At 41.4% G+C, this 20,598-nt stretch overlaps 1 protein-coding gene across 3 annotated transcripts in view; it reads left to right on the top strand.

Moving 5' to 3' along the window:
- Window positions 1–20,598, top strand: part of tanc2b (tetratricopeptide repeat, ankyrin repeat and coiled-coil containing 2b) — a 117,127-nt gene that overhangs the window by 36,249 nt on the left and 60,280 nt on the right. For 2 of the 3 annotated variants that reach the window (XM_026351722.1, XM_026351723.1), the window contains exon 4: window positions 18,732–18,803. In XM_026351722.1, the coding sequence (XP_026207507.1) occupies window positions 18,732–18,803 (72 nt within the window). Of the gene's footprint in view, window positions 1–5,413; window positions 5,548–18,731; window positions 18,804–20,598 lie in introns of those variants that run through there. The other variant, XM_026351724.1, reaches the window with a different exon arrangement.

Raw genomic sequence — 20,598 nt, 5'->3', positions numbered from 1 at the left:
GTTACTAAGGGCAACAGCCTGATATCTACAACCTCCTCGAGCTTCACTGCTGTGTGTCATTCAGCTTTCTCCCTTCAGCAGTTGACATTTATTTCTGGGGTGTCTGTATGCACTAGTGACTCAGCAACTGTGCAACACCAGATTCGTGTCCTTCCTGTCAGAGTAAAAGTCTGCTCCAGCTATGAGATGCTTTCTTATGTAGATATATGCATGTGTATAATCTGGTTTTCCTCATCAGAGCTCGAGAGATAAAGTGTCTTCTCTTCAGCTCGTCTCTGTCCACTGATTGTCTTGTGTACCGTCTCCAGAGGAAGCTCATTACAATTCAGTTCAACAAACAGGAGAAGTTGGTTTTTGAGTAGGGTCAGTGTGTGGATCAGGTGGGCGACACGACCACGAGACGACCAACCTTATCTCCAGGCACCTGTGGCTTTGTCACCATGGTAACAAAGCTGCAAAGTGTACTGGAGGTCAAAGACAATTCAGACGGACCGTCGAGTGGGCCGGCTGCTGAGAAACGCTGTGCCCAGTGTCAGCGGCGGCACTCGCCTATCTCGTGAAGTGTGGGAGGCACTTACGGCCCATCGTCATGGTTCATTGGCGCCACTTGACTCACATACCGCCCTTGTCACATCCACCCATGTGCCTCTACTGAATGACCTCCTTTAAGTCCTTCAAGCTCAAGAATGTGACGGCACGAAACCTCTTCACAAGCCTCATCTGTGACTCATGGATCGGGCTCGATGATGTTGTTGAAATCAGCAGTATGATGTTAAAGAGTAGTTTGACTTTAAATAAACATTTTTGAGTTGGTGAAAGATCTGGACTGTGAATTGATCCCAGGTTGGTGCACACCAACCCGATGGTCTAACTTATAACGAATCATTACACAGGAGGAGAAATGGACTCTAATGCTATGCAACATTTTCATATTAGACATGGATAAAAACTATCTGTGGTGAGCGAGAGTAGTGTGAAAATAGAAACACTGACAAGTTCTGCTGTAGTTTGTAGCCTTTAATCATGCTCCTAGGACTTGAATGATGAATACAGACTACTGCCACCTGCTGGCAAAGACAATTATTTTCAAGTGCAACTTTTTCACGTTTGTAGAAATTGCTTTTTTTAACAAGGACATCGGATATAGATAAATTTTAGAATACACTCTTGCACTGCCTGGAGTTTCTCTGAGACCTGCGATTGGCTGCCTCACAGCTCGACAATATTCATCGACTGTACCTGCAGGTGTTCTGCTCTCATTTTTGTTAATTACCAATAAAAAGGAGTTGATTGGTGGCTTAATTAAAAATGTGAGATTGTTGGTTTGTCAAAACAAATCATTCCAAGACATCATCTAATAATATAGTAAGTTGTGCTTAGCATTTTCACAACTTTTTAACATGATATAAACGACATGATTATTTACAGACTAGTTGCAAAAATAGTTTTTTAGAGTTTTTCTTTCCCCTGTTTGAGTTGAAACTAGACACAAGTGACAAATTAAAAGAGAACATGAAACTGTTAGGAAGGTGTTTAGCCTCCATGAGCCTTAAGCCTCTGGAGGGATGAACACTATTTTCCGTTGATGGTGGTTTGAGAGTGATGACTAAGACATTGCTGCAAAATCCCATAGGTGTTCAGCTTAGCTGAGATGTGGTGACTCTGCTGTAATACTGTATGAATCGCATACATAGATCTTTATGCCCAGGAGGAAACATCTACATTCATCAGGTCTCGACTCACACAGAGGATATTCTGTAAATAATAGTGTAAATAATAAAATGAATGATGGCTGAATTTCATTTAGCTGCTTTGGTTTCAGGGTTCTGGTTGTGTATATGCTGACGAGGTGTGTGTCCACCCATTCGCATTTTCACTTTGTGCAAGTACAAGTTTTTATGATAAAGCTGGTGTGTTGATAAAATCTAAATGTGGCAGAGTGTGGAGGAAACATCTGATCTGTGTGAAGCGTTGGACAGATTGTCTTTGTATGGTACAGTGCAGTCACTTCTTTAAAGAAAGCTTTAGAGTCCTCACTAACCGCTGAATAAAAACACAATACTGTCAAGTGCATTCTTTGCTGTAATAGTTGGTACTCACTGCTGCCAATGGTACTCAGCTGCACATTGTTCCCTTTGTATCACAGTGAAGCACATCCTCTTATAGCTTTTAGCTATAGTACATTCGGATGTGTAAAAGATGGCGTGAATCATGTCTGAGTTTGTCGAGCCACCAGTCTGGCTTCTGTGTTCAGCAGGTCTGGTTTGATTGCCATCATAAATCTGTATTAAAAGCCTGATTCGTGTCTAAAATCAGCTCCGTACATGCGAGAATGTCCTCAGCATAGACTTGAAAAGCCCACTAACGGTGACATTGCTGGTGGTTTGACAGCTGTTCTCACAGTGTTCTGAGCAGAGTGACATTTAAATGGAGACCAGCATACAAGAGTCCTTTGCTGTGTGTCTCTGCCATGCAGCTCTTTTGTAAAGCAAACCATGCTTTCCAGTTTTAGCAGTAGGGAGTGGGCAGCACCATGCGTGGGTCTAACCTCTCCTCCACTCTCTGATCACAACGTCAATAGTGGGAACTCGCATTTCTCCGTCTCAATCAGTCCATATCCCTTCCTTGGCTTTTGTGCTACTTACTTTCCTGCTATCCCTGTATGGCCTTTTCCCTTTTTTTAAATTTCCTGTCTTTAAGTTTTCTTATGGTCTGTGCTAATTCTCTCCTCTAAGTTCATGTTAACAGCCTCATAGAAAGAACAGATCCACAGCTGAAGTGTGACTGATATCTAGCAGTTGGTGTTACTGTGACCTAGATATGGTGTTTCTTTCTTAGGTGGCGACTGTTTTGGCAGTATTTATGGTCACGGACAGTGATTGGCCTTTAACGTGATCACTGGCGAGCCGTTTTCTGCATCTGTGTCATATCTCAACTTATTTCGGTGAATTGCTGTGGGAGGTGTCTTTATTAGAGCGAGAGCTTCTGGGTGTTTAATGGAAATCAGATAATTTATTATTGCAGACACACTGAGTCTTATCAGTAGCTATTTTTACATTTATTTTTTGGCAGTTTAAGGCTGTAACTACTGGCTGTTTTATCAGTAAATTATTATTTTTTATTTCATTTAAAAGAGTGGAAAACATTCCTTAAACTCTTCTGTACACAAGTGTCTGGCTTTGCCAGTCAAATATATTTAATCACAGAACCCTGTAGGAACAGGTGTGTTTTCTGATCATAATCCATTGAATGGATTAATTGACAAATCATTCTGGCTCCAGATCTGTTGATGCCATCACTAGAGGTGTGGTATGTTGTGCTTGAATCACGTCCGTACTTCTGTTATTTGTGACCATGCACAGATGTGTCTGCCTATTTATTTCAGGGGACATAATCACATGCTCTCGGGAGCAGTGTGCCTTCACTAAACCTGAATGAACAGGAAATTAAGAGAAAGACACAGTTGTCAGCCCCTGAAAATGAATCTTGATAAGAAAATTAATTTGGAAAGTAAACAAAACGCAAGGGCAAAAGAAGGAGTCTGAAAGCACATAGATCCAAATTCTTATTTCAGTAATCAATATGCATCATAATTCATTGTGAGTTTCAAACTATTAATCAACTTTATAAATGCCCTGCTAAGTAACACAGGAACAAATGGGACTAAATAAATAAATATGACCAATTTTTGTTGGTTGTCGTGGATAAAATACACAAGACAGTGTTTCCTCTCCTGTGGTCTTAGAAAGCCCCACTCCACTCACAGCAGATACACTTGACACACAGTGTAATTGAGATTTTGGAGGCGTGCACTGTTACCCAGAAGCCCCCTCTATGCATCGCAACACACAAGACAATTTTATGATTCTTCACAGAGACATGTTTCGGCTGTAACTCTCTGATGGGCATTGAGCGCCCGGGTGTGTTATTCATCTGTGATACTGGATCTTTGATGGTGTCGCCTATATCGATGTAGCCCGTCTATACTGCACAGAAGGGCATTTAGACTTTAAGCCATCTCCTCTGTACAACTAACAGACTAAAGCGATGAGGGAATTTGAGACACGATGTAGTGATTGTGGACTCTGGAGAATACACAAATGTGGTGCTGCATAAACCTGCTTCCCTTCAGTTCTCTTTTGTAATATTTCACCATTATTATGTGATGCAGTTGCAAGGCATATTATTACATTTGCAGAGAGCTTAGCAATTTTTTATGCTTCACCTGTCATACAACCTCTGTGCTCAGGGTTGAGTGAAAGCACAAGTTAGAGCTTTGAGGAGAATATGTAAGTGGAAATTTTCTGATCACTAATGCAATTTATATATGATTTATTTATTTTTATTTAAAATGCACTCCAGGCCTGTATTTGTCGTCTACATAGTATTAAAATAGATTGAGTTATATTGCATCAGACCTAATCCCACACTTAAGCTTCATCCGAAACCAATATGACCAATATGGACCCGCATCCTCTCATGGGGACACTGTTTGCGTTTCGGCTGTCTTGTCTCGTTAAAGCAGCGAACTCAGATGCACATCCTGCTTCAAGTTAACAACTTCCACAAAAAAGCTGTGTCCGCCACAGACTAGTTTTGTTTTGCTGACACAATTTTTTGGTTGATTTGTGGGGTTAACCAAATTGGGTTCAGCTTAGTATGTTTGCAGTCAACATTTGTCCTTACAGCTAGTGAAATCAGTGGTAACAGGCGAAAACACTCACCTCCTACAGCACAGTAAGACGCTTATGAAACGTAAGTTGTTGTAATTTATTACTACCATAATTTATCATTTCACCTTTATAGCTCTCATCTGTTTTGTTCTTGGCCACAACAACCAGCTGTTTTCAGTGAATAGGCTACAGTATGATACCTGTTGATGGTAGAAACCAAACACACAACTAGAGAACTAGAATGTGAATTTGATTTTAATAATTCACTCACAGAACAAGCTGATGTTAAAAGATTCATCATTATTGGAGATTACTGGCTTGGAAAGAGTTAAGGAATTCTGCCCCTGAAAGAAGAAGAAGAAGGAGAGAGAGAGAGGAGAGAGAGGAGGATGGGGGAGAGTTATTGCTGCCAGAGAGCGTGGGGAGGAAGAGGAGGAGGAGGGAGAATGTGAGTGTGAGAGAGAGAGTTGCATGTCTGCCTGTGTTTTTGAGAGCATCTGTGTGTGTGTGTGTGTTTGTGTGTGTGTGTGTGTGTGTGTGTGTGTGTGTGTGTGTGTGTGTGTTTGTGTGTGTGTGTGCATGCGCAGCACACTGAGTGTATGCGTACTGACACCTGGCGCTCACCCTCCCTCGCTGCTCACATTGTGGAGAGCTCTCTGTCTGTCTGGGCCATTCTTTACCTCTCTCTCCCACTTTTCCTTTTCTATTCCTCCCCTTTATCTTTTGTCTTCCTCTTTCTGCCTTTTTTTCCCCCCGTGTTGTTTTTTCCTCTCCGTGCCCCCACGGTCTCCTCCTTCTCTATAGGATCTCTCTTACTATGGTGCAGGATTTTTATTGCCTGGGCACATACGGCGCTCGTGCTCGACTAACAAAGGTGAGCCGGATGAATCGGAGCAGGAGGTTGGATGGATTGCCTGGCTATTGATGCAGGGATCACTGATTACAATTGTGAACGTGGGGAGTGGTGGAAACCGGCTTTGCAAAGAGACACTATTCATGAAGATTCAGCTGTTAATTGTTTGTCAAGATCTTGCTTGTTTCAGAGTGCAGGTCTGTGCAGCTCTCAGTTTCAGAAAGACACTGTGTGGGCGTCTGATTGTGTACTTTGAAAGGTGACGGGTTCAAGTGTGTGATTTAAGAGCAGTGCGGAGTATCTGTTTTTTGACCGGTGTCACGGCATGTGTTAAACCGTCATGTGGGATGATTTGTTGTGGCTACTGTTCCAAGGTGTCACCTTGACCCAGGTAGTAGGCTTTCACAGCAATCAGTTTCTTGTGGCATGGTGCCACACCTTAACCATGGACAGTGTGTGTGTCACTATGTTCACTGCAGATAGGTGCTGAAAATAAATCTGGAGTGAGAAAGGCCAGGGTGTCTTGCAGATGGCCATTAGAAGAGAAAATTGTGTGCGAGTCACAAATGAAAGATCAAACGCGTCTTAAAGGTGATTCACTGGGTTCTTCACGTAATATCTGTTTCTATTTATGTCGCTTTTTATATGTTGCTTATTAATAACACTGAGTTATTTTCACCCCTCCACCTACTTCACTGTGGAGCTCGGTGTCACACCTCAATATTATTTTGCACAGATTAAATCTTGTTTATTTCTTGTGTTTTCACATCGCTCCAGATTAAAATCATAGTTTTACCAAGTTTAATTTCTGGAATGCTCTAGGATTAGTGCTTATGTTTGGACAGTTGGAGGATTTTGGATCCGTTTGTTGAAGAGTTTTTTAGAAAACAACATGATTATAGTCACAAAAGCAAGGTATCCAAACAATTTAGTTTTAGTTTCAGACAGTGAAACCTCTACTTGTCTTTGTTATAATTTATTAACAACAAAACATTCCTGTTTTTGTTCTCCAACTTAGTAGAAAATATTAGTTATTTTGATCAAATATGTCCAATAATAATTTAACATTTTCTGAAGAATACCTCAGCTTTATTTCTGTACTTTTATGTTATACTCCCTGACTTGATTGCTTAGTTATGGGAACATTGCTCTTTGTTGGTGGTTTGACCCTGAACCTTTAGCAGCTTAAATGCAGCTGCCTGTCTACAAGAACATCCCCAAAGGGATGAATAATAATGAATAATTAGTTTTAATATGTCTGAAATGGCAAGAAACACAAACGGTGAGACAATCAGTATCAAACTGTATGCTAGTAATTACTTGTTGCACAAGTATTTTACCACATTTGGACCCGGAGGTGCTTCTGTGATGAAGGGTTGCAGCCATAAATGAGCTTATTCCACGATTAACCTGCTGAATATTTCCTGGATTCATTGATTCTTCATTTGAACAGTCAAATATCAGGAAACAATGATGTGCAATTTATTAAAGCCAAATGGGAGCCAACCATAGTGTTCAAGTCACGCTGAAAATACAGAGAATAAGCAAATGTCACAGTGGTTTATTAACAGAATCAGAACAGATCAGTGAATCCGTTCAGCTTTAACATCATTTGACTGTTTCTTCTGTCTCACTCCTTTAATCTGTGGCCTTTACTCTGTGATTTAGTGCCACTGCTTGTCTTTTCCCCGGAGGCTAATAAACCTAACATTTCATAAAAATGTAATCATGACTTTATAGCAGACACAAGTCTGATGTATTTGAATCCGTTTGTATAGAAAAGTAAAACACACAATCAGTCTGATTGAGGAAAGTCCGGTGTTGTTAGTGCACCTGAACATCGCTAAAGACACCGTGTTTGCTCACTAGTCATCTGCTTCCTCTGTCACTTGTTCCTGTGCGCTCCCCCTCACTCTGTCATCACTTCACTTACTGTAACTCTGTTCTTCTTTCTCACATACTCTGCTACTCTCTCTCCCACCCACTCAGATATTTCTGGAGAACAAAGGAGAGAGAAGAGAGGGAGATAAAACAGTGGAGCAGGGAAAGCTTAATGTACCAGCCCTGCGTAGGCTAATGAGTCTTCACCACTCCATCCCCTCTCTTCCTCCCAGCCTCCTCCTTTTCCTCCAGTCTTTCTGTCTCCATTTATCTACATCATCTCATAATCAAACTTGTCCGCCGTGCTCCTTTCAGGTGCACCCACCTTAAAGTCATTTTCCTCTTCATCTTTGTCTTACCAGTCACTGCTGCTCCTGTTCCATCAATCCCTAAACTCCATAATCCATAACATTTTCATCACAGCTTCTCTTTACATCTTTGCTTTGCTTTCCTTCTTCTTTCCTTTTCTTACTCCCTCTCATCTTCCTTTTCTGTCAAGTCCCACTCATTGCAGCATTTCATCATCCATTTATTCCAATTATTACAGGTGTTACCCATTTGCCATCTCTTGTCACCACTTATCTCTTTTCTTCCCCACCATACCACACACTGACACATATATGGATCCAAAATCCTCAATAAACAAAGCAGCCCTCTGGACTGCAGCTTACCTTTGACCATGAGAAATTGAACATAACATGGTAGTGGTCTATGTAAATGTTTGATGCCATACAGGACTTATCAGCCTCCCTTCTGCACTGGCATCCTGTTGTTTTTGCCAGTCGGGAAACTGGGCTTTCATTGTGCCTCTTGATGTGGATGGGCTCATTATTGCTGCTAAACGCTGTGTGGCTTTGAATAGCAGGAAGTGCCCTTGCTAGCTGAGCATACTGAGGGATAGTGTGTTGCTTTGCGCCGCATGATAAAAGAAGCAAAACACAAAGTTGCATAAGCGAATGGCGGCGTTGGTTCACTTCACAGGAGCTGCAAACAGCAAGGACTGAGCCCACGCCAGCTGTGTGTCCAAATGCTTCACCACGTCTGTCTCGGTTTGACGGCAGCTATCGTGCCATCTCTGAATCCAGACCTGAAGTCTGTCTGTGTCTGTACTCGCCTGTCTGATGCCCCCCTCCTCCTCCTCCATCTCTCCAGTCTGTGGCAGCCATGTTTGCCGCTCTCAATAGCTGTAACTTCTGCTGACACTCACAGGATTTATCAGGCCAGTGGATGGATTGATTCAGTTTGACAGGCGATGCAACAGTACATGCTCACGCCTGGATTACTGGTGCATCCATATTTGTGCTAAAACGGTTGGACGATTAAATGATTAGTTGTTGTTTTCAATCAAATTCACATTTTATAAACTTAAAATAGTCAAGTGTAAGTTTAGTACCAGCACTAGAGTAGTGTTATACAATGAGACGGTCACCCAAACACTATTAAGTATGGAAACCAACACATGAAAAATTGATGTTAGACCAGCACGCTGGGTCTGCCAAAAACAATAACCCTCAAACACACACACACACACACACACACACACACACACACACACACACACACACACACACACACTCTGACCCATATCTGGCCATTTGTGACATTGTTGTTTTCTGTGCTCAGCAATTCCAACTTTTGATGATTCTGTGTATTAAATTATGTGTGAATATTTGAATTATTTGTGTTTTTTTACTTTTCCCGTCTGATCCTACAGTTATTTTATTCTGTTTCATCACATCCAACTTCATCAAACTCGCTGTCAGTAATAAACTCCTGTTCTTTAGTTTGATGGGATCAGTTTATTTCCCACTGTGGCAGCAGCAGTTCAGGTTAGCACATGTGCACTTAAGCTCGACTAAATATAGTTCACGTTCCACAAACACTGTATTATAGGGTGTAGCTGTCATATTAATGATTAAAGACTTCCAGCCACATACAGTAGCCTACTTTCTGCTCATCATGTGTAAGTGTTGGTGTCTGCAAGCTCCACAGTTCCCCAGTCTAGTTTATATTTAATGTGTATTTCATTATTCAGGCCTTCTTGTTTGCAGTTGCAGGCTCATGTCTGTTGCAATTGAGATGGTGTGTGAATACTCGCTGTGGATGTAGTCCCACCCCCACCCCCTCTTATCGTCACAGTGACACTGAAAACAGAGTGAATTATTGCATTGCTGTGGGCAAGCCGAGGATGAGAATAACAGAAGGAGGGCGCAGCAGCAAGGACATCCTCTGTCGTATTTCTGTTTCACCTCTCTCCGTCCTCCGTGCTTCATCTGTTACTATGACCACAGTCGATGGCCTCCTCATTCTGCTAATCCATTTCTTCATTCTCCTTCTCTTCTTAATTGTTACCCCCTTTGCGCTATGAAAGCTTTGCACTTCGATTGGAGCGAGGACGGAAACAAAATGACACTTCAGTCGTCTGCCACTGGCCTTTTTCTATCCAACATCAAATACCCTCTTTACGGTGGTGTTTTTGTGCTCATGGCTATTTGAAGACACTGTATGCTGGGCTCTTTTATCTTTCTGTTTGTTTGGCATTTAGCTGGTATTCCGCAAGGAGAGGTGCACTCAGTGACTGTGGCCCAAATAAAAGGGTACCGAGCATTAAATCATTATATAAATACATAAACTAGTGATTATGTTGTGTTATTTGCACTAGCTGTTGTGTGTGCTTTTGTTGTCATTCTCCTCAGACAGTTTTTTGCTGTAGAAGTCTTTATGCAGCGGTTGCATTGTACCCCTCAATTAGGTGGAATTCTACCAAAACATGACTCATCCTAGAGTTATTGCTCTTCAATATGAATATCACCAAATAGCCACTCAACAAGATGATTTACATTAGTCATACAGCTTGCAGACAGACCACGGAAAGTTAAATTAACTTCTGGATGAACCTGCGAGAGAGGATTTAGACTTTAAACGCAGAATCATATACTAATCCACAGCCCAGAGCTGTGTCATTGGCGCTGGATCCTGTGCCGCCCTTGTGGATTGTTTGTCTGAATGTCATTACCTAAATGGAGCTTTGTGTATTTAACGCAAGTCAAGTCGCCATCGCATTTTAACACGGTGTATAATTTCGAGACGCCTCATTTTCATAAGAGATATGGCAATCTGTTTCTCTAACCATCAAGATGGTACAATCTCATTTTCTTTGTGAAAGGCACAGGTAAACAGGAAATAATTGTTGTAAAGTGCTGCCGGCACAGTTATAGAAGGCAAAGTCATGCATGACTAACGGCAAGTGATGGTTGCAGAGTTGCTAATAGAATCGCAGTGACAGTTGGGATTCGACCGTTTCAGTATTATGTGTTGTAAAGTCGTCGATTTCTTTTAAACCAATATTTTTGAATCCCTTCAATATGATATACTTGATCTTCTAAGAATGAATTCATCCTCTGTGGAGCTGGCAAAAGCAAGATTAGGGTGTGGTGCTGTACAAACTTCTCCATCCACATTTCTGGTTTCTGTTGCGAAGCTTACAAATTCCCAGACTACAGAAAAGCCCGTAAGCAACAGGAATAAGAATCACATTTAGCAGGATTCCTCTTTAAGCTGCTCTATGGTAATAGCTCCCACTGTCATTCACTGAGGCAGTAATTTGAAAGGCAGTAAATATCTTCAACCATAATGAACAAGCACTGACTGCAGCGGTAGCTCTTTGTGAATTTATCCCAACCTTTTCTCATTAAACACTCTTTGTCGGTGTAGAGGAGCTGCACACGTGCAAAGTCTCTCAATGAAGACAATCTGAGGTCAAAGAAGAGTAAAGGTGAAGCTAAATCACATTTGAGTGATCTTAAAATAATCTTTAAATATTCCTAAATATGATCAGTATAGGTTGATTAAGTAGTATTGACTCGACCTGATCATTTTGAACAGAGGCTTAAATCTAAAATAAAAATGATTGTCATGATTCTGGCGTTAGACCACATACTATGGGGAAATGCGAAGAGAGATCATACAGGTGGGATGTCTGCCTTTCACATTACTTGAGGTCCCTCTGTGTGTGATTGTCAGAGATTAAAAATGGATAGAAACAAAAGCAACATTATTTTACTGGAGTGCCTGGAGGCAGACCAGGAGCCAAACCAGCTCTTTATTTCTCTGCTCTTCCTCTTTCTTTCTGTGTCTCTGTGAGTCTCAGGACGACCAAAGCACACTCCTTATTTCTTACTTCCATTTCCGTTGTTTTTTGCTACATGCTTTTCAATTCTCAGCTCTGTGATGTAACCCCAGTGGTGTGTCAGACTGAAGGTAGGAGATGCTTGATGCAGCTTCTCTTTTTATTTTCCAGACTCTTATTCACAAGCTTTTTATTTTTATTTATTTCTTTTTTAAATGAAGCCCACCCACTCAGTGCTGCGACATTGGATCTCAGCATTGGATGGCAACGTAGGAGTCGGGGCATATCACTCTTTTCTCTCTCTCTGTCTCTCAATTACACACACACACACACACATTTTCTTTTTCTCCCTACTTCCTCCATCCTAACACCTCCTTCCATCCAGGACACTGCTGAGTCGTGGTGCTGTCAGCCAGAGCCTGACGCACACAGCCACTCACATATGCGTCACCTCTCTGGCCCAGCGCCGTCACCATGCTGTTCACTGTCCTCCAGATATACTTCTCTGGCCGGGGTCACAGCTCTGGGCTTTTCTGGGGGGTGGGAGGGGGCGAAGTGTTATTTTAAGCCAAGGAAACACTGTCGTTTTATTTATTTATTTATTTTGTCGGAGAGACTCACAGGTCATGCTCGGGACAAATACACCACCATTCAAAACATAGAAAATTGCTTTTATAATGGAGCTGACTAGTATTGAAGTCAAGTGGTGATAGTAATAATAAGAAATGGGAAATGATACAACATTGAACAACATTTTATAAGAATAGAGAGTTTCAGCTCATCGTTTAGTCTTAATGGTCTCATACAGTTGTTTTCTGCCATAGTAGACTCTAAAACTCCAACGTGCATGACCTGCTTAGTACCAAACAGAAAACAGACACCGTTAGAGACCATATATATATATATATATAATATAATTGAGAATTTATCTGCTAAAGAGACAGATATTTCCCTCACAAATAGAAGAGAGAGAGAAAAGAGAGTAAATAGTGGACTTGTACTTACAAGTTGGTCAAAATGAATGATAAAAAACATCTTATCTCTGTTAAATAACCTTATTTTGAGTATTTGTATTGTTATTTGCTCACAGTAGTAATTTTATTATGATAAAATTACATCATCAGTCAAAACTTAAATCATATCTACTTGTCCAGAAGAAGTAGAGTAGAATACATGGTGTAATACAGGTCATATCATCGCTGGAAGCGCCGGAGAGGTTATAAAAGGAATGTTAGCAACAGTAGTATAAGCTAAAAAAAGACTTGTATTAGGAGTTGTTGTAGCCCTCGGGTAATCGGCAGTTATGTAACAACAGCACAAATAGAAGTTACCCCTGTAGTGCTTTGGGCATGACTGGGATATAAGGATATTTCTTCTTTTATTGCATCCAGTGCTGGATGGTAAATTGGAAGATGCCACTGATTTACAGTTGGCTCTTGGCGTGCAAAACGATATGCAAGAATCAACAAATGGGATACAACATCAAAAGATTCATCTAAATAGTTTGCAATGCTATTATCTTTGAAATTAAAGTATTTATTGTGGCTGTAACTTTGGTTATTTGTCATTTGAAAGAAGTATTTTGTCTAAATTAGATGTGGATTTAACAGTCTTTCACCTTTAGTGATCTTCTGCTACTTTAACATTTGATAGCTATGACTGTACATGCAAACGAAAACTAAATCTGTGTGACTTTCATTTTTTTCATTGCTTTAGTTTCCAGAACTGCACTGTATGGTGCTGGCATTTGGTCCAGATTACTTTTATAGTGATGTTGAGGCACCTAGCCACCTCGGGGTCTTGTGTGTTCAGGTTCTAGGCATTTGCAGATCACGGAGTGTTATGTTTGTGTAGTTATGAAGAGCTATACTGTAGGTTTACCTTCTTAAACTTAGTACACTGAGTAGATGGACTGGAATGTATAGATGGTTACTACAGTCGTATGTCGTGGTGCGTTTTTATATTCAGTTTTTACATCATTGTAGTACTCTTAACCAGGCAGTAGGCATTAGAAACATTCAGAAGTGTCCTCTACCCACACAGTACACCGCTTTCTTTGCTCACATGCTGGCTGGCAGGGATTGTAGTCTTCTGGCTTGTAAAAGAGTAGTGTACACGCATAAAGTCAAAGCTGATATGAGCATTGTCCTAAATGCATTTAACAGCTCGTGAAACTGCTGGCTCGTCTGGCCTCATCTCACTCAGACTCCTTCCTACTACTTGGCTCAGCACACCTGCATTATACTGTCCCCACAGACAACAACAAATGTCCAGTAACAGTATATTCCCTCCACTGGGAGCCCTCATAACTGCTGCAGTTTGTCCTCAATATAAGATTGCTCAAGAGTTGACAGCATTGTCTTTTGGCCTGTCGCTGCAGGTAATACAGCGAGTGACGAACAGCTAGGCATACGTCACTCTCAGCTTTCCTATTGGATTGCTTTAAAAACAACTTTGCTTTAAAAACAACTTTGGTTGAAACTTTGAGCCGCATTGACTTAATGGTTTTGTTAAGCCTGCTCTTGTAAAGATAGTGTACCACAGGACATAAATGGTTCTTGATTCTACTCTGAAACAGGAATTAAATTTGTACCTTTATGTGACTTTAATACTTAATGTGTCTTTATAACTTTTGTGCCACAGTGCATCTCAGAAGTGTCCCAGAAGAGGCTCCTAAAAAAGAAGACCTTTAACTACGTACAGGACAGAACAAAACAGGGTTGCAGGCGGAAAGCAACACAGCCAGCCTCAGTGGAATTGTGGAGGGAGAACCAGAACTACCTCATGGACTTGAAATCTAGATTACAGCGGACACAAGAATCCCATGCAAGGAATAGTTCTGGTCTCATCTCAGCACAGCATCTATGTAGGATCCCTGTTTGCTTGACTGTGTGTTTGCGGTTTGGATGAAAGTGGTTCCCTATTGTTTTACATTGGCAGGATGTCAGAACCCTCCACTTCCTGTGGTAGACCAGAGCAGGCTCAACACAGCAGTGGAGAGAAAACACTTGACAAGCTCTCTCACTGAAGATGGGTCTGTTTGTCTTTTGGATCCTATGCATGAATTGTTGTGTTATCTTATACCGAGGATGATGCTAATGAAGATATCTGACAACCTTACCACTGAGCAGATGTCTGTGCTCTCACACGCCTCACTGCAGCACACTGTGGTGTTGGGATTCATTAAGATGCTCTACTTTGTTGTGAATCCTATTAAATCTGGTTTAAATGAATGTCAAACTAGAGTAGAAGACTGTCTGTCTGGGACTAGACTCAAACACCCACCAGCACACTTTTGCATCCTAGCTCTGAAAAGATTTGACAACAGGAGATTATATTTTCTTATACTTTTACAGCATGAGACTCTAAATACTGCTGAAACAATGTGTTGATTAATTAATTAGCATTAAATTTGTTCTGTGATTTAGGTATCAAGCTAAAAATTTACAATTTTATTAACTATTTCACCATTGCACATACAAAAACGTCAGCAACTTTGTAATATTCGAGGTTCAATTCCCAAGTTTGACTCCCTGTGACACACGAGTTGATCTTCACAGTCCGGCTCAACGGCACAGAAGCAATCAAAATTCCAGCCTCTCCTCGAGTGACATCAGAAGTTGCAATTTGGCAGAACTCAGCAGTGATTCACTCCTTGGCATTTACCTTTTCCAATTCTGAACTTTTCTTCTTAACACTCTTTAAATCAATCTCTATTTTGGTAAATTACCCTTGGTACATCTACTCACACACCACTCACAACTCCATGTGATATATGGTGCTCACACTCATTTTTATTTGTGTGTGGGCAACTGTGTGCTGAATAAATGTCAGCATGTTTTATTATTGTAGCTCACACATGATCTCTCTGTTTCTGTGTAAGATTTATAGGGATTGGAGATAGTTGAGCATTTAGCTCACCCAAGAATAAAATCATATAAAAGGATTTCAGGAAGATGATGTGCACTTTGTTAGAAATGTCTAATTTCCTGCAGACCTGTTATAGTTATTATGCTGTCATTGAAGCTGGCATAAGATATACAAAGTAAGAAAGTATTAGTGTGCCTGGTGTAATTCATTGTACAGGAACAGTGATAAAATAGGATGACTATTTCTAACCTGGAACGCCGTTGCAGTGATTGGTTGGAAGCATTTGCTGTGACATAGAGAGTAACTGGTGTTTAATTTGGGTACTATTTTTCTTCCTGGTGAGAAACTAGGGAGTGACAACAAGTTGGCAATACAACAAAGCCCCAGAAGCAATAAGCACAGGTAAGAAATAAGACAGAAACAGGAACTGAGCTTCACACTGAATCACTACATTGTCACTGAGCTGAACAACGTAATTCTCTGGGCTCTTAAAATCCAGGATGTGTCTCAGTAACACGGTTCAGTCGAAATCTGTTTTTCTCAATACATTTTTGACTTGTTCTCTAGGGTTCCTCAAGTGAAAGACAAGCAGGGTTTGTCTAGTCTGTTGCCTGTTTTTAGTTAATCAGACATTTGGTCCACTGTAGAGATCAAACATAAGTTTGACTAGTGATGACTTAGCTTCGTGTCAAATACTTTTAAGCTCTTCTTTTTGCTTTTTCAGAGACAATTGCACAAAAGACAACAATTTGCAGTAATTGCTCTTAAACAGCACCTGTGCAACGAGACACATTTAGGAGCAGAGGTCACATTGAACACTGTGAACGTGGGCGGTTTCATCAAAATCAGTCTGAACGATAATGATAGCAGAGTTTTCTGCCATGCGCCATGGGATCACTATCAGATGTCATGCTGACTTCTCCCATAATGACTCTTTGTCCATATGCGAAATTGGCTCCTTTGACATCCTGACACTGTAACATGGCTGCAAAGAAAAGCCAACAGGGTAAGTGCACTATTATTTCTTAGGTTTAGAAGATGGTCTTTTACCTTCAGAGAGAGCCCAGCTTTGACTCTACAGCTGAACACAATGAGGTTAGATTGTCTCTTCTGACAGAGTCTGGTACTGAGCTGTATTCAGCTGTCTTCTTATGAGTGGTTGACAGATGTTGTGGCAAGAACCAGACTGATGTCCACTGTTTGTCTCTGCGGTTGGACTGAAAACATCTCTCCATCTTCTGTCAACCACCGGTCCTCCCCTTTCATGTCGCCTGGTTAATAGGCCATTGATTTGGATGTCATGACACTGTGCTGTGATCACGGCTAACAAGAGAGCAATCTGTACAGAAGAATAGAAGCGTTCTCTTTTGTGTTAGTTGCGTTTCCCAAACCCAACAGGAAATTGTAATGCCGAGAAAGGCAGCTACAGTACAGTGAAGCCACATTTGTGCTGCGTCATGTTTTTTTCCCCAAAACCTCACTAACAAAGTCGCTTAAATTGAAGGTTGTGCATAGATTTGTCATTTAGTGGGTGGAATGTAAGTGAACCTGAATAAAAGTTGTTTCATTTCCAGTGAAGTCTGCAGCTTTTCGACATTAAAGCTACTTGTTATGTATAATAAGTACAATTTAATATTTGACCACATATGTTAATTAGGGAATAATATTGACTACTGGATAAAGCCTTCGACTTTTGTGATCTATTGTGTTTCATTCAGTTCATGTATGAACAGTTCACGTGACATTTCAAGCTCAGTACTGACAAACAAGTGTCTGAAAACCTCACCTTAGGTGCTAATCAGATACGCCACAGGAGCAAAGCTTGTTGTGCAAAATCTATTAATGTATATGACGGCGTCTCACTCTGTAAACGTGCTTTCGTGTGCACAAACGTGCGTTTTCACACCTCACTGTGCGATCAATGCTCGTAGCTAGTGCACACCATCTACAAAGCCTGTATGGATTTTCACAACATTGATTTTAGTAGATCATATGGCTGATCGTGTATACGGGGTGAGAAGCTATTTGTGTTGGTGAGTTGTTGACGTTGAACATGAACAAGAAATTGAAGTGTTGGCAGCAGGATCTGTGCATTTGTCTGTGGACACCAAGAATAAAATAATTGTTGAGTTGTTTTTGAAATCTCACCCAATGTGGATGTTTTGATTGCATCATATTTCACATGTTGTCAGGATACCGGTTAATTTGACACTTTTGACACGTCCTGACATGGTGGCTCAGGTCAGGCAGTCACTGAAAATCCTCTGCCGAGGACTTCCTTCCTCAATCAGTGTCAATCTCAGGCTGGCCTAGTTCTCACACAATCATGCCCCATGGCTTATTCTATCGGCCCATCGACAAGCTTGATCTTTCCACCAGCGAGCCAATCTAGCCTGCTGTGTGGCTACTGGCACATGGTGTGTGAATCTGCGATGGGAGAGATAATATCTGAGTATTTGTTTGGGTTTACTGTGCTCATGGTGAGCTCTGGGATTGAAACACAGTGCAGACTTGCCAAAATATACAATCCTTTTGTGATAAAAAGCCTTCTTGTTTTTCAACTTAATGCAGTATTATATCTATCTCCATCGTCTTAGACCAGCTTTTACACAAGTAGCTTATTTAAGTTTTATTAATAGCTCACTTAACTCTGCTGGGATGTGTTTATTTGCAGTATAAGTCATTTGTTCCAAACCTCCTCTGCTGGCCTGTCATGCTTTACAGTAGATCCATCTGCACTTGAACAGGATTATGAAACAATCCCCGGATGACACTGACTGTGCTGGCCAGTGATGCCGCCCCCACCTCTCTTTTCAGCTCCATCCACTATGGCTGATTCTGCCTGCCTGTTCCCTTGGGCATAATTGATCCTCATATCATTGCTATATGTGGAGCTATCCTGGGATACGCCCACTGTTTTAATGCTAGTTCTTGCTCAGTGAACCATGGAGCCCACTGAGCTCTATGATGCTGGTGCTAACACAGGACTTGCTGCATGCAACAATGGCTGCAATGTAAACTACTTTGTTATCTGCATGGGCAGGCCCTACACATAGAGGCTTGCTGTTTAGTCTAACCATGGGGAGGCGGAAAAATTGGAGCTTAGCAGCACGTTCCCCCTTTGCTACCATAAGGGGCCGCTTGGGCACCAGGAGGAAGGGTGTGGAGGGGCTGTGTGTAAGCAGCCTCTTGGGGGTCCTCCGCTCCCACACCTGGCTGATTGGAGAGGAGGAAGTGGCCTTGCTGCTGGCCCGCACCTCCTCACAATGCTACCAGCACCACAGAGCTCACTCCCTGTCCTTTTCTCTCTGCTCCTCGTCTGCAGATGGTGGGAGCGAGGACTTGGGAGACCCCCGCTCGCCCAGTCTAGACCCTCACCTGAGCTACGTCGGCCAAGGTAAGTTAGCAGAAATGTTTCCATTCTACCTGTTTTATTTATTTATTTATCTTAGTATTATATTCAAAACAGAGAATACTCCGTAACCTTGACCTTAAAAATTCATAAAATACAATTTTACCTGTAAAAGCCATTTGAGCACCTCAGCAATAGCTTGTCTTCTATTCTGTTGCCTATTATACAGTGTGCTGAGCGGCTCCCAGGCATGAATGTGTATTATGTGAGTGAATGAGAAGCAGAGTTGCTGAGAAAAACCATGCAACCTCTTTTCCTACCTTTACCTTTGTATTTCCTGTAATACATCTCTCCAGGCGGTCTTTTTGGACTCTCCATTTCTGTTCCCTTAATGTTTTTATAGCTGGAACCCATGGAGCCTTGTTTGTCGAGCTATATTTTATTAGACTTTATATCAGAAAAGTTTATGACTATTGAAGTTGCATTTATAGGGATGGAACTGTATGAATTTCATATTCTTGTAATGTTGTGTGTAAATCTGAGTTCCTTCAGTGGAAACAGGCTGTGCACAGTCCAGCACTAGATGTTTATCAACGGCAGGAATGTCAGTGCTTGGGAGGAAATGTTTTAGACAATTATAATTTAATGCTGCCTGTTTTTTTCCTCTACTCGTGCATGTTGTGAACTCAAACACCTCTTTGAGTAGGTGTTTGTGTTTATTTCGGGGCATGGAGTGGCCCTTAAACATGTCTCCCATCACCGTCTAAAATAAAACACTATCATTTTCCCCCTCTACACACTTGTTCTGTGGATTTCACCACTGAAGTGCAGCTCCTTCCTCCCTCTCCACCCTCCCAGGCTTCACACGCCTTTTGATTTCTGCCTCAGCTTATCACATTTTGCATGAGACTCTTCAGAAAAGAGATTTGTAAAGTTTAAAATTCACTCATTTGCGAGTTTTGTTTGAAACTGAAATTTTAAGGGACATCATTGTGTTATTGTGAGTTTTAATCTAATATTGGAACGTGTTAAATATTGAGCTGGATCTTGACGCCCGATAATTGCTACCAGAATACCAAGTTCCCCCTTGGTATTCACACAGGCTCTGCATACATGAAGAGAATTTCCATGCTGGGGGATGTAACCGCTGCTCTGGTTGTTGTTTTTGCTTTTGCAGTGACATTCCCCAGTGAATAGATGGACTGACTCCACCACTGTAACCACAGAGATGTGTGTGTGTGTGTGTGTGTGTGTGTTTGCTATTTCTTCCAAATGTGCAAGTATTTGTATATGCATTACAGCAGCTGATTTGCTCCTGTCCTAACAGTTATACTGTACGGTCACCCTGTGGGACTTGTCATGTACTACTGTCTGATAATGGCTTCGTGTCTCACTGTGGCTGCTGTTATCTGATGTGAGACTATTGCTTGACCAGTTGGTTTTACAGCCCTGTCTGCAGGGACATGGGCAGTCGGAGCCAGAACTGATTCACAAAATGGATGTTGTGTTTATAGACAGATGCGTGTTCTTCATGTGTGTGAAGATTTTTTTTTTTAAATCCCTAAGTTGTCGTAATTTGTGTTTTTTGTAGCAAGAGTAGAGAAACGAGGCTGGGTAATGGATGGAGAGCGGTTGCTTGTGTGTCTGTAATTACTGCTTATTGTGAGAGGCCTTTTTGTAAATAAAATGCTCTCTCATGGTCATGACTGTGCTTATTTTTTGGTTTGTTTAAACACAAAATTCTCCTTTATTATATTGAAATTGTAGGGTATTGTGTTACCGTGGGGCTTACAGCAGTCAGGCAGCCTGTAGTTTATAACAGTGAATGCAAACGGCACAT

This window comes from Anabas testudineus, chromosome 19 (assembly GCF_900324465.2).
Source record: "Anabas testudineus chromosome 19, fAnaTes1.2, whole genome shotgun sequence".
NCBI lineage: Eukaryota > Metazoa > Chordata > Actinopteri > Anabantiformes > Anabantidae > Anabas > Anabas testudineus.
This window is presented reverse-complemented; position numbering and strand designations above follow the sequence as displayed.